The 15,257-nt window shown below is 34.0% G+C and overlaps 3 protein-coding genes across 7 annotated transcripts in view; 2 read left to right on the forward strand and 1 right to left on the reverse strand.

Annotated features, from left to right (window-relative positions):
* The first annotated feature begins 109 nt into the window (after nucleotides 1-109).
* On the forward strand, nucleotides 110-5,697 carry LOC122572403 (symplekin). The gene is made up of 16 exons (XM_043737335.1): nucleotides 110-467; nucleotides 706-902; nucleotides 993-1,226; nucleotides 1,307-1,593; nucleotides 1,664-1,893; nucleotides 1,968-2,153; nucleotides 2,232-2,674; nucleotides 2,754-3,026; nucleotides 3,095-3,278; nucleotides 3,436-3,677; nucleotides 3,742-3,920; nucleotides 3,998-4,158; nucleotides 4,237-4,372; nucleotides 4,463-4,827; nucleotides 4,934-5,011; nucleotides 5,115-5,697. The coding sequence occupies exons 1-16, from the start codon at nucleotides 414-416 to the stop codon at nucleotides 5,199-5,201; spliced, it is 3,336 nt and encodes a 1,111-aa protein (XP_043593270.1). The 5' UTR covers nucleotides 110-413; the 3' UTR covers nucleotides 5,202-5,697.
* LOC122572408 (17-beta-hydroxysteroid dehydrogenase 13-like) lies at nucleotides 5,031-8,906 on the reverse strand. 5 transcript variants are annotated; one of them, XM_043737343.1, is made up of 8 exons: nucleotides 8,780-8,906; nucleotides 7,457-7,633; nucleotides 7,206-7,382; nucleotides 6,973-7,122; nucleotides 6,644-6,900; nucleotides 6,457-6,582; nucleotides 6,301-6,389; nucleotides 5,031-5,308 (listed from the first exon to the last, which is right to left on the reverse strand). In XM_043737343.1, exons 1-7 carry the CDS (start codon nucleotides 8,801-8,803, stop codon nucleotides 6,323-6,325), a joined length of 978 nt encoding a protein of 325 aa, XP_043593278.1. In that variant the 5' UTR covers nucleotides 8,804-8,906; the 3' UTR covers nucleotides 5,031-5,308; nucleotides 6,301-6,322. The 5 variants fall into 5 exon arrangements, with proteins under 5 accessions (XP_043593278.1, XP_043593280.1, XP_043593277.1 ...); XM_043737345.1 differs by adding an exon at nucleotides 8,134-8,197 and having other exon boundaries at nucleotides 5,031-6,389; nucleotides 8,780-8,891; XM_043737342.1 differs by having other exon boundaries at nucleotides 5,031-6,389.
* LOC122572407 (leucine-rich repeat and immunoglobulin-like domain-containing nogo receptor-interacting protein 3) overlaps nucleotides 8,893-15,257 on the forward strand; it is a 40,242-nt gene continuing 33,877 nt past the window's right edge. Inside the window, exons 1-3 of the mRNA XM_043737339.1 lie at nucleotides 8,893-9,034; nucleotides 9,315-9,407; nucleotides 9,542-12,233. Coding sequence (XP_043593274.1) covers nucleotides 12,185-12,233 — 49 coding nt within the window. The 5' untranslated portion in view covers nucleotides 8,893-9,034; nucleotides 9,315-9,407; nucleotides 9,542-12,184. The remainder of the gene's footprint in view (nucleotides 9,035-9,314; nucleotides 9,408-9,541; nucleotides 12,234-15,257) is intronic.

Consider the following 15,257-nt stretch of genomic DNA (forward strand, 5'->3'; position numbering starts at 1 on the left):
ACTTAAAATTTAATGTTCAAGTGATATTACCAATTGTACCTAGTAGAAAAATTAATAAAGAATATAATAAAACCTTAAAATTCCCGCTTCGTTAACATGAGACGATTATAGCGCTTAGCGGTCAAGGAAAAATGCCAAGATGGCAACGCAAACGATTTCGTTCAATATTAGGACAGCTTTTATTGTTCATTAACTAAAATTTAAACATAATATTCGAAAAAATTATTAAAAATAAAAAAATATAGATTCTTTGCTAAAATTATTAGACACTGTTTGTCTTAAGTGGGGGGAAATCTATAAAAGAAACGCATATAAACTAACATATCGAAACTTGGGACAATTATTTTCCGACAGCTCATTTTTTTAATAATCGTTGCTTGCATTTAGCGTTATATGATTTATTATTAAATATAATGGATCCTCGAATACATAGAAGAACAGAGCCGGAAAAAGGACCGGGCGATTTGGTCAGTGTATTAACCTTTCAAATTATCGTTTCCCAGATATATTTTATGATACAAAATAAGCATTTACAGTACATACATATGCGTGTATATTTATGACGGTGACTAAACAATTAATTATGATGATTATTTGAAAGAAATTTCAATTAGAAGAATCCGAAAAGTTCCTAGTTATAAAATTTCAATTGTCTTTACTATACGAACAAAAAATCGGTATTTTGATTTAGATTATATTTTACAGATAGTTGAATGGTTAAATGAGGCTTCACTAAACCCAGGAGAAGATATAAAAGTTGCAAATTTATGTAAAGTTCAGGAAATATTAATAAACAAGGAGCCACAATTACTTCCATTATATTTGGATGAAGCATTACAGTTTTCCTTAGATAGGAATGCAGAAGTTAGGAAAACAATTACAGGTTTCATAGAAGAGGCTGGGTAATGATCATTAATGGAACTTATAATGTATTGCATTGTAATATTACTTTCATCACACACATTAATAAAATAATCATACTTTATTTGCAGTGTAAAACAACCTGAGATAATTCCACGTGTAGTTCAGGTACTTTTAAGACTAGTTTCTGATGAATCATCGGCTGTTGCTAAAAGAGCTCTTAGAGCTAGTGGCAGAATATTAAGAGCTGCATTGAAATGGATATCCAGCGCCATTACAGTTACGCCAGAAATGGAAGTTGCATGGAATCAACTTAGTGCTCTCAAAATTCAAATTATAAATATGATTGACAGTGACAATGATGGGTAAAAAGAGTCTTCAAGTTGTACATTTATATATATTTGTTAAATGTTAATTTCTAATCTTTTTTTTTCCCCCTATTCAGGATTAGAACACAAGCTGTGAAATTTCTTGAAGGTGTTGTTTTGATACAAACATACCCTGACCCAGATATACCAAAAAAGTCGGATGATTTTTCTTTAGAAGATATTCCATTAACATTAAAAATAGCACGCAGACGCAAATTAGAGGAAGAAGCTAATGATGTAATGGACTTATTAATCAAATTTCATGGGTCTCCACACGTTAGTAGCGTTAATTTGATGACATGCATGGGATCTTTAGCATTGATCGCTAAAACAAGACCTCAGTTTATGCCTGGTGTAATACAAGGTACATAAAATATTGAGAAATGTAATTTAATTATACTGAATTTATAAATAAAAGACATCAATATTTTCAGCTTTGCAAAGGTTACAACATGATTTACCACCCACGTTATCTGATTCTCAAGTAACTAGTGTTCAAAAACAATTAAAATTAACTCTATTAGGACTGATGAAGCATCCAGCTAGCATAGAATTTGCATCCACAATAGCTAAACAACTGACCCAATTGGGAGCAAAAGAACAAGAAATTCTTAAAGCTTATCCAAAACCAGAAGATATTCGACGTATGAAGAAACGACAACAAGTAAATATGCAATCAGCTTTAATTTATATATATTAACGATCACTTCTTCATTTAAAATATATATGATTTTCTAGGAAGCAGCAGCGTCTTCCGCTGCAAAGCGTGTTAAAATCGAAACTTCTTTAATACCAGATGAATCAGAAATTGTGGCTAGTTTAGTACCCAGCTCAAAAGTACCAGAATTGGTTGAACTTTCAGAAAGTTTTATTGCTGAAAGATTAAGTGTAGACATTGTTACAGATTTAGTAATGGATAGCATGGTGAATATATTTTTGTATAAAACTAGTTGGGATTTTTAATATTTTCATTTTTTTGTATCAAACGCATTTCATTAACAGGCGTGGGTCCCAGACACAATGACAACGATTTTTCAAAGAGAATATCAGCCTTCTTCAACGACCGATATAAATATTCAACGACAAACGATTGCTAAATTACTAGCGGCACAAATAAGACAAGCTAAAACAAAGAAAAAAAAGGATGCAAAGGATGAAGATGCTGTGATGGAAGATTTAGTGAAAAATCCAACCATCAGCGTAGCGGAAGCAAAACGAGAGCGGAAACGTGAAAAAGATAGGGAAAAAGAAAAAGAAGCAAAGGCATCTCTGGAAGCACATGAAAAATCGCTTGCGAAGGCAAGAACTCGTTTAAAAGCCTTGAAATTATCCGAAGTTACAAAACCATTATCAAAAGAAATTAAAGAAAGAATGTTACTGATGGCTGTGAATCGAATTTTACTTTCTGAGAAGACAGCTGTATTTGGCGGCGTAGCAGCCATAAGGTACATCAGTTTGTGAGTTATTTATTTATTTGAAAATATCCTAAAGTGAAACAAAATATTTCTTGTTATTTCTCTTTAGATCAAAAATTTTAACTACTCTAGCGGCAACATTTAATCCATACATTAAAGAAGCAGTATTACGTTATATTACTGACGATATGAGAAATCGTTTAGACTTAGCTTTAGGTTGGTTGTATGAAGAATATGCATTACTTCAGGGTTTCCAAAGACGAACTACATTATGTACAAAGCCCCAAGAAGCTCCGCATCAGGCTTACAATTTTTTATTATGTACTTTAGTATCTGCAATAGATTTAGTTCAAGGCAAAGATCGTGACACATTACTATATAGGTAAGTGATATCAATAAAGCATTTAATAATAGAATATGTAATGTTAGCTGTATGTGAATTTTAAAAAGGCTATACTTGGAAGCTCCATTAATCACCGAAGATGCAGTTGAGGCTTTGAAAATGGTGTCTTCTGATGAAACAAGAGGACTGATGCCGTTACAATTATTAAAAGAAATGGTTATTCGTAGACCAACAAAACAATTAGTTTTCCTAAACGTATTGTTATGTCATACTGGCCATGAAAACAATACGGTAAGTTGTAATTATTTAATCTTGTAATCCAAATATCATATGTACATCACTTTAGAACCCTTTCGCTCTTCATCCTCCCGAATCCCCGCCGTCCCATGGCAGTAGTTCTTAATATATATGTGCGTATTAAGTATTTTAATTTTCTGTTCATAAATAGATAAGGGAAGCCGCTATACAGCTAGTTTGTCAACTATATAGTCGTCCTGAATTAAGTAAACTCATAGAGGAGTATGCAGTTCTCTATTTAGGTTTCTTACGACTACATACACCACCTGAGATCGTCTTTGGACAAGATCGAGGTAGACCGCAAGTAGAAACTCAGTGGACTGAGTCAACTACAAGAGCTTGTCTTGGATTATATCTTGCTCTGTTAAGTGAACATCAAGATTTAATTCATGAGTAAGTTCTTTTCTTAATAAATGCATATGTTAAATATAAATTTCTATTAATACTGGTTTTCTAGATTGGCTAGAGTTTATACATCGATGGGTGCAGACGTAAAACGTATCGTTCTTCGATTAGTAGAAGGGCCTGTAAGATCTTTAGGAATGGGGAGTCCACAATTGTTGTCATTAGTTGAAAATTGCCCTAAAGGCGCTGAAACACTAGTTACAAGAATTATTCATATCCTTACAGAAAAATGTATATATGTTTCCACATTCAATCATATACAGCTTTTTAAAAACTATTACAATATTTAACATCTCTTTTCTTTTCAGCTGCACCGAGTGTAGAATTAGTAGCAAGAGTACGTGAACTTTATCAGACCAGGGTTTCAGATGTTCGATTCTTAATACCAGTTTTAAATGGTTTAACGAAGAAAGAAGTTATAGCTGCTCTTCCAAAACTCATAAAATTAAATCCTATTGTTGTTAAAGAGGTAAACGATATGAAATAATATTATCTAAATTTGAAATAAAATTTTGTATCATATATTACAATGATCCTCCTTTTATAGGTATTCAATAGACTGCTAGGCACTCATAATAACGAAAGTGGCGTACCTCATACATCTCCTATCACGCCTGCTGAATTATTAATAGCTTTGCATAATATAGATCCAAGCAAAGCAGAATTGAAAACAGTTATAAAAGGTATGACATATAAAATTTCTTCATTTGTTTTAAAATGATTCTTTTTCAATTATTCATTCAAATTTTATATTTATTAATACCAATTTACAGCTACGTCCCTATGTTTTGCGGAAAAACAAATATATACACAAGAAACTGTAGCTGTTGTAATGCAACATCTTATGGAGATGACCCCTCTTCCTACATTACTCATGCGTACAGTGATACAAAGTTTAGCATTATATCCTAGGTTAAGTGGATTCGTTATGAATATACTTCAACGATTAATTCTCAAACAAGTTTGGAAACAGCCAAAAGTATGGGAGGGTTTTGTAAAATGTTGTGAACGTACGCAACCACAAAGTTTTGCGGTTATTTTACAACTTCCTCCAGCACAATTGGCCGAAGCGTTAAAAATGGCGAGTAATTTACGTGCACCATTATTAGCGCATGTCGAAGCCTTTGCCGAAAATCAGGTATATTTCCTGCAATATACTTTATTGATGCCGTAATGCTTATTCTATGTTTTATACTTTACTAAGAATGCGAGAAATTTAATACGGAAATGATGTGATATTTCAGAAAGCGCACATTCCGCAATCAATAATGGATGTTATTCAGGGTAAATCACCTTGCGACATACATGATGAATTTGATATTGTGAGTAAAACTACTTGTATATAAAGAGTTGATTTTTATATTATTATAAGAAAAAATAAATATATGAACTGATCCAAATAGTTCTTCCTTGAATTTCTTGCAGGCACCACCCGGTGATTATCCGATCGAACAAAAACCAGATACTATGGAAACTGATATTTCAGAACCAGCTCCGCCTGGTTTAGATTAGCATAAACTCATTCCAGTGTTGGGATTTGAATCATCATCAACAGATTGTCCCAACTTTAATGAATTTACTTTGTAAATTATAAATTATTTTTTTATGTCCAGTCATATCTGAAATATCCAGTAATTTGAAACGTTAGATTCATGTACTTATCAAATCAAACATGAAATGTAAATACTTCTTTCTCAAAATTCATTGAAAATTCAATTACTTTTATAGGTATGACAAACTCGTATTTAGTTCTATCTTGTAAATAGAACTTTACATATAACTGTATATATGCATTATCTTCAATACATAGTATATTTTTGTTTAGACTATGATAAATGTATTTCCGATTCTACAAAACAGACTGAGTGAATTTTTCGTTACTTTCGCTTTCGTGAAAAGTCAAACAATGTTACTATTAATAGTTGCGGATTTGTATTTATTTATTAACACCTGGGTGTCTTTCTCTCTTTTTTTTTTATTTTTTTTTTTTTTTTTTACAAAATATGCACATAACAATAATAGACAAGACGTTCGGAAGATAATACATAGTTACAAATTAGTGTATATATATGTGTATTATGTACAACATTAGGAAATGAAGTCTTCTGTACATCCAGATATTTTGCTATTAAATCGTCATAAGATTGACGCTGTGTATATAGGTTATTTTTGCATTGTGAATAGTATTTGTGTAGTAACTACTTAGTGCCTACTAGTACTTATTCAGTTTATTAAATATTTAATACTTATATCACGTGTGTATGTATCATACACAAAGCGTAAGTATAAAATCTATTTTAACTGCTAATTGATATTTCAGTTGTGTCACAAAATATTTTATGTGCAGCTCATGTGATTATTTATTAATAAACTAGAGTATTTCGTTTTATATAAATGTTAGAATGTATAAAAACATATATAAGTAAAAATATATATGAAATTTTATACCACAATAATAAAACAAACTACAAACATTGGTCTGTAGTGAAAAATACTTCAAAGATCAAATTATACATATACGAAATTAAATAAAATATTCGTTTTTCAGTACATTAAAGTCCTTTTGTTATCATTATAAAATCTTATTAACATAATAAAAATAAATTCTCACATTTGATTAGGAAAATTAAATATCATCCAAAATCGACACCAGTGTCTAGCAAGTCACGCAACATAAATGATGCCTTCTTTGGAAGTATTCTGCAAGTGTAAAATATTAATTATTAATAAAACTTTATAGACTTGGTAATATTAACCTTCAATTTACCTAAGAATATGACCTAAGTAAAGTAAATATCCAGGCACACTGAATTCTGCATAATTTCGGCGAACTCCGTCTAAAATTTGTTCAGCTGCGTCTGTGGCGGGCATTGTGCCAAAGTAACTTGGTATTCTGGAAGAATTGTGAAAAATAAATTTTCAATAAAATCAAATATCACCATTTGATTGCTTACCTAAAACGAATATCTTTTGCTATTTCTGCGCCTACAATAAATGGATAAACGTGAATTAAAGTAATTATTATGTTACTATTCAAATGTCTTAATTCAGTATGTAATGATTCAGCTAATCCTTGAACTGCAAATTGTGCAGTGGACAAAGAAACTCTGTTTCCTCCTGTGGCAGTACCAGAGAGGCCAGCCACAGATGATAGAACCACTATGTGCCCTTTCCCAGCCCGTTCCATACATGGTAAAACTGTATCCAATAACTGAAAACAAAAATGTGATGCAAAAATTTATAACTACTGCAATAAACTATGTATCATTCTAAAGATATTTACCCAAAAATGACTTAGAATCGTCAAATCAATTGTATGCCTTATTTCAGGTGGATCTTGAAGTAATGCTCTAGGACTTGGTATACTGCAGCAATGGAAAAGCATTGTAACTTCACCTAACTCTGATTTAATAATATTCACTATACGAGCTACCTATTATATTTTATTTACAATTAAATCAATGTATAATACTTATTATATAATATAAATGTATATTTTATAAATGTTATGCTTACTTCATCCTTATCTGTTATATTACAAATATACATTTTAGCAACTCCTACTGATTTAGACGCCAAGTGTACAGTAGTATCACAATTTTCACTGTTAATGTCGACACATGCAACATTAACACCAAGTTGACACAAATGAATTGCCAATTCCCTACCTATGCCTCGGCCAGCTCCGACAACCTAAAATACAACCTAAAATGTAAATGTTTGATACCTAAGAACTCTTCATAAACAAGGGTATAGAATTTTATTACCATTGCGACTTCTCCATAGAGATTTTTTAACGGAGGAGGTCTAAATATTCTATATAATGCAATTAAGATAGCAAAAAATATTCCAAATAAAAGTGTCACAAGATCTAGTATTAAAATAACGAGAGAATACAGTCTTAGCAACATCTTTGGTGGTTTGAAACTTCTTCTTAAACTCTCCTAGAAAAAATATATATATAAAATTATGTTTACTTTTAAATTATTAAATTAACTTATTACAGTTCATTAAAAACTACTTCGTCATTGTAATAAGATATCTAAAACATTTAATCTTTCAAACATCACAAAAATCTTTCTTTTCCTTTTCCCTTTTTTTATAAACATAATTGTTTGCCATGATACTTACCATTTTGATGCACTAAGTAATTAAATACCATCGAAAACGTGATCGTGTTATGAAAACGTGTAAATTAATTAAGCGAGTGAAAAGAAATTTGTGGAATCTGAAGATATATGTATCTTTTTATCAAATTACGTCGCAAACTTTATGATAACATATCATGACATTATGGAAAAGGAAGGACAAATTGCCCAAAATTTATTTAAACTAATTTATAATAATGTTAAGAAACGATAATATAAATCTTATATGAATGATGTATGTTGTGAATAATAAATCTAACAACAAAATATAGATTTTCAAGTTGTATAATACATACCACGTGTTTAATTACATTTTTTAAAACTTTCCACCGGCATTACTGCTGTTGCTTTTATATCATTCTAAATGAATTTGAATAAAATAAATCAGATCTTTGTTGTGTATTATTAATTAAAAACTACATTAATGAATTCAATAAGGAAGATAAATTCAATACTATGAAGAAATGTTAAAAGCTTTTGAACGTTTAACCTTTTATTCGCTTCGAATAGTTGTTTTCTTGTTGTATTTACTTACCCTATTTCAATAATTATACATTATTATTTGGATAGCGCAAACTGTTTATTGCAATTTATTATTATAATTTTTAATCTTATATCAAGATGATGTTAAAAATTATATTCATTTTGTATTTAATTTTTCAAATTTCGAACTAAATAATTGGTTTTTTATAAAACGCGCGTTTAGCACATTTGAAGTATTTTAAAACATGCAATCAAATGTTTAATGCAATATTGTAAAAAAGGGAACGGTAGTTTTATTTAATATTTATTACCAAATAGAGATTTCTTAGAACTCAAAATCTATTATAATAATAAAATTGTTTTAATAATAAGTTAACCAATTTTTATATTTTATATATCTTGTTAGTTTCGAAAGTTTCAGTTAATGTCTAAGTTAACAATAAAAGAAATAATACAGACGTGATATTTCTTATTAAGAACCATATAGTAGCGAAGAGAATTAAATCTAGATGATTCGTATCCCCGTGCTCTTGAACGCGCATTACATTGAGTAGACAGTGACGTAACTGTCTAAAAAATTTTGATATATTATATAGATTTAAATATTTGCTAAAAATGTGGTATAATGCTTTGATACCATTAGGTATAATAGCAGTACTTACACCATTACCTGCTTACGTTACACCATACATAACTAAGCTTTTTGTCGGGAACGTAAGTAATTTTTGTAACATAACCTCAATATAATAACCATTTGATAAGAAAGATTATTTAACATTGCAACGAAGTGACAATTTATATGACTCCGTTTTATCTTTTCTTTCTGGAGTAAAAATTTAAGTGTTTTAAAACATAACTATTAATTATTGTGTAATAGCCAATTTTATAAATGTGTTATTTATCGTACAAATGCTTTGTAATTGTTTCAATCAATATTTAAAACAAATCTAAGTAGGTTTTTATGAGCTAATTTCTTTATATTTTGCTATTACAGCGAAATGGAAGATTCTACAATAACAATCTATTTGAGAAAGTGGGATATGTTAGAGACTATGAATTAGGCGGTAAACAAATTTGGAAGTTTAATGTAGGTATATGGTATTATAACTGTTTAATAACTTGTTATTTCTTGTATTATCGTACACTACCAGATTGATTAGTTAAAATTTGATTAGTATATTAAAATATACAATATTTGACATAATTTTTGTTTCTTTTCAGGGTTTGGAAGTCATTCCTGACAAATAGAGTCATATATATGCCAGTACTGTATTAGTCTATCTTTATTACCTTGGTAAATGTACTATATGTAAATATAACATTATAATATATATAGCGAAAGAATGATTTTCAGTATTAATCTCACAACTGTCCCTACTAGAAAAACTTATTTAACAGAAAAAGTACTATTTTTATGCTTTTAATATAATTATTATTTAGAAATTTCAAAAATATCAATATAACTAAAACTATAAACTCGGAGGTTAAATTTAATTATTACTTATAATTTCGAGAATATAATTTTTAACAGAGATTTCAGTGATAAGTTATTGTTGCATTGTTATAATAATAAAAAAAAAGCAATCGACATGAGTAGATCTATGTGTACAAATAAAATATTATTTAGTATAAAAAAAAAAGCAATTTAATCTACTCTTGAATATATTTTATTCAAGATGTTATATTTTTGTCAAAGAAAGTAAAGGCTTTATAACTGTAACGCAATCGTTTCAAGAATCATATCGTATATTCCATAATCCGCTTTTGCATTGAAAACTTTGCTTCGAGAGCAACGGTTACACAACAAAAGGCTTGTATATTTTCGGTCGTCGAGTATTTGGAATAAAACATAAAGTCGAATGGAAAATTGATAACTTCAAAGTAGGTCTGTTGAAAGAAATGTTTTGCTTTTGTGCACAGTCAAAGCAAGCAACCTCCTCTGGTTGTCAAATTGCGAACTTGTCGAGAAAGGAGGAAATATTTGTCAGCTTCATGGAAATTCTTATTTTCTTCGTGTGAAACATATTTTCACTATTCATTTCCAATATGCTTGGCGAAAAAAAGTTCCAGGTGTTTTAAACGACGATGTTCTTTGTTTTCATTATTGTAGTTTGAAACCCCTCGAAAATACATAAGATCGGCCCCTATGCGTAGACAGAGATAACGAACAATAGACAGCCGAGGGAAGTCTTTGAACTGGGGACTTAAAATCGTTATAGGTGTTCACACATATATATTACACACACGCGCGTTTCTTTACGAGAAACGATGATAAAAAAAGGGGCAAATGAAATTAATGATGATTATCATTGGGCTAATTAAGTTTGACATTCGATTCTAAATATCTTTATTTAAAAAAAATTATCTAATCAATAAACACGTGCGAAAGATATGACAATGTATCGATCATTACATTTTGCTCAAGGAATACAAGATTATAACAGATAAAATAAAGGAGATATCGGTTGAAATATAACGCTGTTGTATCGAGATATCGATTGCGAGAACACGACGGAGTACGATCTTTACTTGGAGATAAAAGCACTTAAAGTGACTAGGTACTTCGGTCTAATATATCTTGAAAGTTTCCAGATCCGGTCACGAAATCAGAATTTACCGAATTTCTGCTCTTCATGCCCGCTAAATTTATCCGAAGATCTTTCCGATCGATCTTTCGCTAATCTTTCAGTTTCAAAGATTAATCACCCGAGCCTAAATGCCCTCGAGCTCACTTATGATTTTTGACGTGTCAGGCGATGGCAATTTCTTTTGTCCCGTATTGTACCGTCACCTAGAAGGTTAATTACCTGCCAGCTTTTATCCGCAGCACAAGGCATGCCTTCAATTTCAGCCGCAATCACGGGAAAACCGAAGGGAAAATCGGTCCTCCCCGAGATATCGGCCGGCAGCCTTTGGCTTAGCTTTAAATCGGTCTTCGGTCTGAACGGGCGACCTCACAGTCGAGTGCGAGACGTCGCGCAAGTAACATCGTGTTCCATGTCGCGTCCTCTTTCCTCAACGAATTTTCGTTCGATTTTTCAACGATCATCCTTCGAAATTATTATTACCGCGCGATTTCGATACTCCTTGAACGTTCCGAGAACGATCGAAAAATACATAACGTATAAACGAACAGCTAATTTGTTTACGCGGGAATTTTCAGATAAACGGGGTCGAACTGCAAACACGTTTGTGTTCGATATATTAGACCTTTCGAGCCCTAAGGACGAATACTTACATAAAAGCGACGGCCCGGCCGGTACGGAAAACTGGGAAACATTTTCGGACTGTCTTCTTTCGAATAGCCAAGAAGCGCGTGGGTAGACCTACCGCAACAAGTCTTTTGATAGCATCGTTGCTGTTTTCCTTTCCCTCCTGCGAGTATTATCCTTTTCTGGTTCGTTATACACAGACATTAATCGTTCCGTTGTATAGTAAAGGAGAGCAGCCAAATAGCATATTTAGTGAAAAGTGTACGGACAAAAGTTTTGGTCAGCGTTCACGGCCAACCTGTTAGTCATGTGGGAACGGTAAAAACCGTTCAGGCAGGAACTCTGGAAGAGCAGTTTCTCGGAAACGGTCGTCAGAATAGTAATAACGATGTAGTGAAACCTGCTTCTCGTCGCTGCACAAGGATACGCGGTGTTTCAACGACCGTCCCTTTGATCGTTCGTGCGTTGTGATGTCTGCCGATTTTACCAACGGTGCGTCCTTACGTGTACATGCAAAATGATATCCTACTCGAAAATATGTTTTCGCGATTTTTCCATCGCAACGTTCTGAGATCATTGGAAGGAAAAAGGAGAAGGAAGAAAGAGAAGAAATTTCTAAGGCGATAGGGACGAGTCGTTTGTTCGCGGGATCATGCAGCGATTTTGGAACGTTTCCGGAGGATGGAGCGACGGAAAGACAGGTAAGGAAAACGTACTAGAAATTATCCTTTGTTTCTTCGTTCGATTTATGCGTTGTTTCGCGTTTGTTTGAAATGCGAAATATCACGTATAATTGAGACTCGGTATTATTCGTTTATTTATCCTTTGTTTTCCATTCTCACTCCGGTTGTTCACTGCTCAAAGATTGGCGTCATTTCACGACATACAGGACAAAGCGCGTCATGTCGCAACGCAAAAGGAATCGCACAACTCGTCGTTTCGTGAAAATCGATCGGCCTTTCTCGTGTCGTTACGCGATATTTCGCAATCCGTTCGAAAGACGCGTTTGTCGCTCGTATTCTTTCAACACTTAATATTATGACATAATAACGCTAATATCGGCTGATATTTTCGGTCCAAGGTCATCGTGCACTTAAATATTTTACCAGGCTCGTTCGTTTCCAATTCCAGTACGCATAATTGCGTCTCCCGTTGCGCCGTTGTTTTCCTTGCGAATCCACGGAGATTTCGTTTCTTCCTCTTCCCGTTGTTGGCAGTTGAACCATGGCTCGTAAGATTACGTGCGAATCAGTTATGCATCGGCATAGGCAAATATTTACACTCCATTAGAAAAAGTACGCATAGGAGAATCAAATCGGATTACAGCGTGGACGCCCGAGAGATTTTTGCGTGCGATAACCGGTAAAGATCGGATCGAGACAGAGTTTAAATTACTTTTCCTTGAACGGAAAGAGGAGAGACCGCGTTATCGCCGAGAAAGTTAATCTGCATTCTTGAACGTTGATAAATCGTATCCACGGTTTTTCTAACCGCGGTCGACTGCCGTTGATCGTCTTCCAAACTGGTCGTTTGTTATATAAGCAAACGGTTGTTTCGTGGACAGACTAAAGGCAAATATAACACCAAAGCCCGGACGATAAAAGGTGAGAAAATATCTCGGAAAGGAAAACTGATATTAATGCTGGCGTGTTGATTGAAAAATCCCGTTGAATCTGCGTTAAACGACACGTTGTACGCGCCAGCCAAGTTTCGCGCCAGTCGAACGAAGAACGAGAGACAGCCTTTTAATTAAAATAATATTCGGCCGTGAATCGCGTTCGCACGTACTCGTGCTATTCGTCAGATTCGCGCGCGTAATTAAAATTTTCGTGTACGTGCGCGCCCCTTTACACGTACTAAATATTAAATTCGCGGCACGCGTAAGCTGCGGGGCGAAAAAGATTCGTTAATTTTTATCCAGCATCGAGCGACCGCCGCCCTCGTAAATGGGATCCGCGAGGGTAGAGTATTTTAGAAAATGACACGACTTTGCCAGTCGTTCGATTTTCCGTTTCAGCCTTATCGAAGCAAGGAGATATACGCGCGATTATTTTTCCATCGTTTATGTAACGACAAGAACAGAAAGAAGGTAACGGCGTATCGTTATCAGGTTGTTCCAGTGCTCAAAGCTTTCTAATCTTTGTCAAGCGAGAGAAACAGTGGAAACTCGGCGAGGCACGATGCAATGCGATGCGATACGCGAGCCCGTTAAGTCGTCGTACGGTAGATACGTCGAGAGCGTCAAGAACTTGCGTTTCCATGGAACGTTCGAATCGCTTGGCTGATTTGCTCGAACTGTTTCCGACAAAAGAGGGTTCCAATGTATCGGTACGTGCACGCCACGCACCGCGGCCGTGTATTTCAGCATATAATTACACGACGTTGCATCACGAATAAATGTAATAATCCTTGCATATTGGACGGTTTCCTAACGCATTCACGGGCAGCGCTTCGCGAATAATTGCTTTTGCTTCATTGTGCAACGCGATCGACTCGCGTTCCAAGCTTCGCCGATCCCCTCTGCCATTGTCTTGGACCGCGCTCGCACAACCGGATCTATACTTTTCCTTCTCCGAACAGCGTTTCTTCCCTCCTCGAAACGATTCGACCTCGTAACCGTGCTACCCCCTGATCCTTCTATCCTTCGACCGACTGCCCCTGCCACAATTCTTCTCGATCGGCCTCGCTTCTCCCTAGTTCTTCCTCCCAATCCTCGCCAATTTAAGCGCACCTGGAACAAGTCGCGGCAGATGTGCTCCGAACCTCGGTGGGTCAGAGACCAAAAAACCGCTGGTCTTTTCACCGGAGCTATACACTTTTTCGCCTTTTTCTTTCTTCTTCCTTTCTCTTCTCAGAAATGCCGCATCGTGGTTAATTAATTAACTTGACATAACTATATTAACGACTCAAGGTCCTGTGTCAAATGTGACTCGATGTCACATTTCGTGTATATATGTATGTGAATTCTATAGAATTCAAACTATCCGGCAACCGACATTTTTACTTTTACTTTGTTTCACCGGCAGCCATTTGCTGAATAGAATAGATCACGAGAGAAGAACGGTAATTTAGGACTTAGAAAATCGATTCTCGATTTTTCAGGTAAAATTTTTTAGTAGATTTGTTATTAACTGTTCGATTTAATTATTCCCGAAATATACTCGATTTTCCAGAATCGATCGTCTGATTTACCCTAAGGATTTACGTTATTACATATTCATTAAAATGTATATGATTAAAATATATTATATTAAAATATAATAAATAAATAATACGAGAGGAGAATGAAGATGTTTGAAGCACTAGTAGAGAGCGTGGCGCTGTTTAGAGCAGAAGTATGGGGTTGGAACATGGAAGAATCGCTGGATAGGGTAAAAAGAGGGTACGTAAAATGGATCTTAGGTTTAGACAGGACAACACCAAACTACATACCGACAGAAGAATGCAAGATAGAGGAAATCAAGGTAAAAGCGTTAAAAAGAGCAGCAAGGTACGAGGAAAGAACTCTAGAATCGGAAAAGGAGCTGGTAAAAGAGTGTATAAAGGAGAGGGAGAGAGAAACTGGGGAAATGGACAGGAAGGGAAAAGAGCAAGTAGGAGAAAGAAGGAACTAGAAGAGGCGAGAAACGGAGAGACACAAAGGGAAGCAGGAGGGGAGCAAGTAAATTGGACTGGAGACCAAATTGTAGAAGAAAGAAGAAAGAGAGAAACAGAAGAGAGGAGGG

Source organism: Bombus pyrosoma, linkage group LG11 (assembly GCF_014825855.1).
Source record: "Bombus pyrosoma isolate SC7728 linkage group LG11, ASM1482585v1, whole genome shotgun sequence".
Taxonomy (NCBI): domain Eukaryota; kingdom Metazoa; phylum Arthropoda; class Insecta; order Hymenoptera; family Apidae; genus Bombus; species Bombus pyrosoma.

Coding starts and splice junctions, on each gene's coding strand:
- LOC122572403 (XM_043737335.1), top strand. CDS start 414: ATGGATCCTCGAATACATAGAAGAACAGAGCCGGAAAAAGGACCGGGC. Junction 3,279..3,435: donor CTGGCCATGAAAACAATACG/GTAAGTTGTAAT, acceptor GTTCATAAATAG/ATAAGGGAAGCCGCTATACA. Junction 3,678..3,741: donor CATCAAGATTTAATTCATGA/GTAAGTTCTTTT, acceptor CTGGTTTTCTAG/ATTGGCTAGAGTTTATACAT.
- LOC122572408 (XM_043737343.1), bottom strand. CDS start 8,803: ATGGTTCTTAATAAGAAATATCAC. Junction 7,634..8,779: donor TTCTTAATAAGAAATATCAC/GTCTGTATTATT, acceptor TATTTTTTCTAG/GAGAGTTTAAGAAGAAGTTT. Junction 7,123..7,205: donor ATATAACAGATAAGGATGAA/GTAAGCATAACA, acceptor AAAATATAATAG/GTAGCTCGTATAGTGAATAT.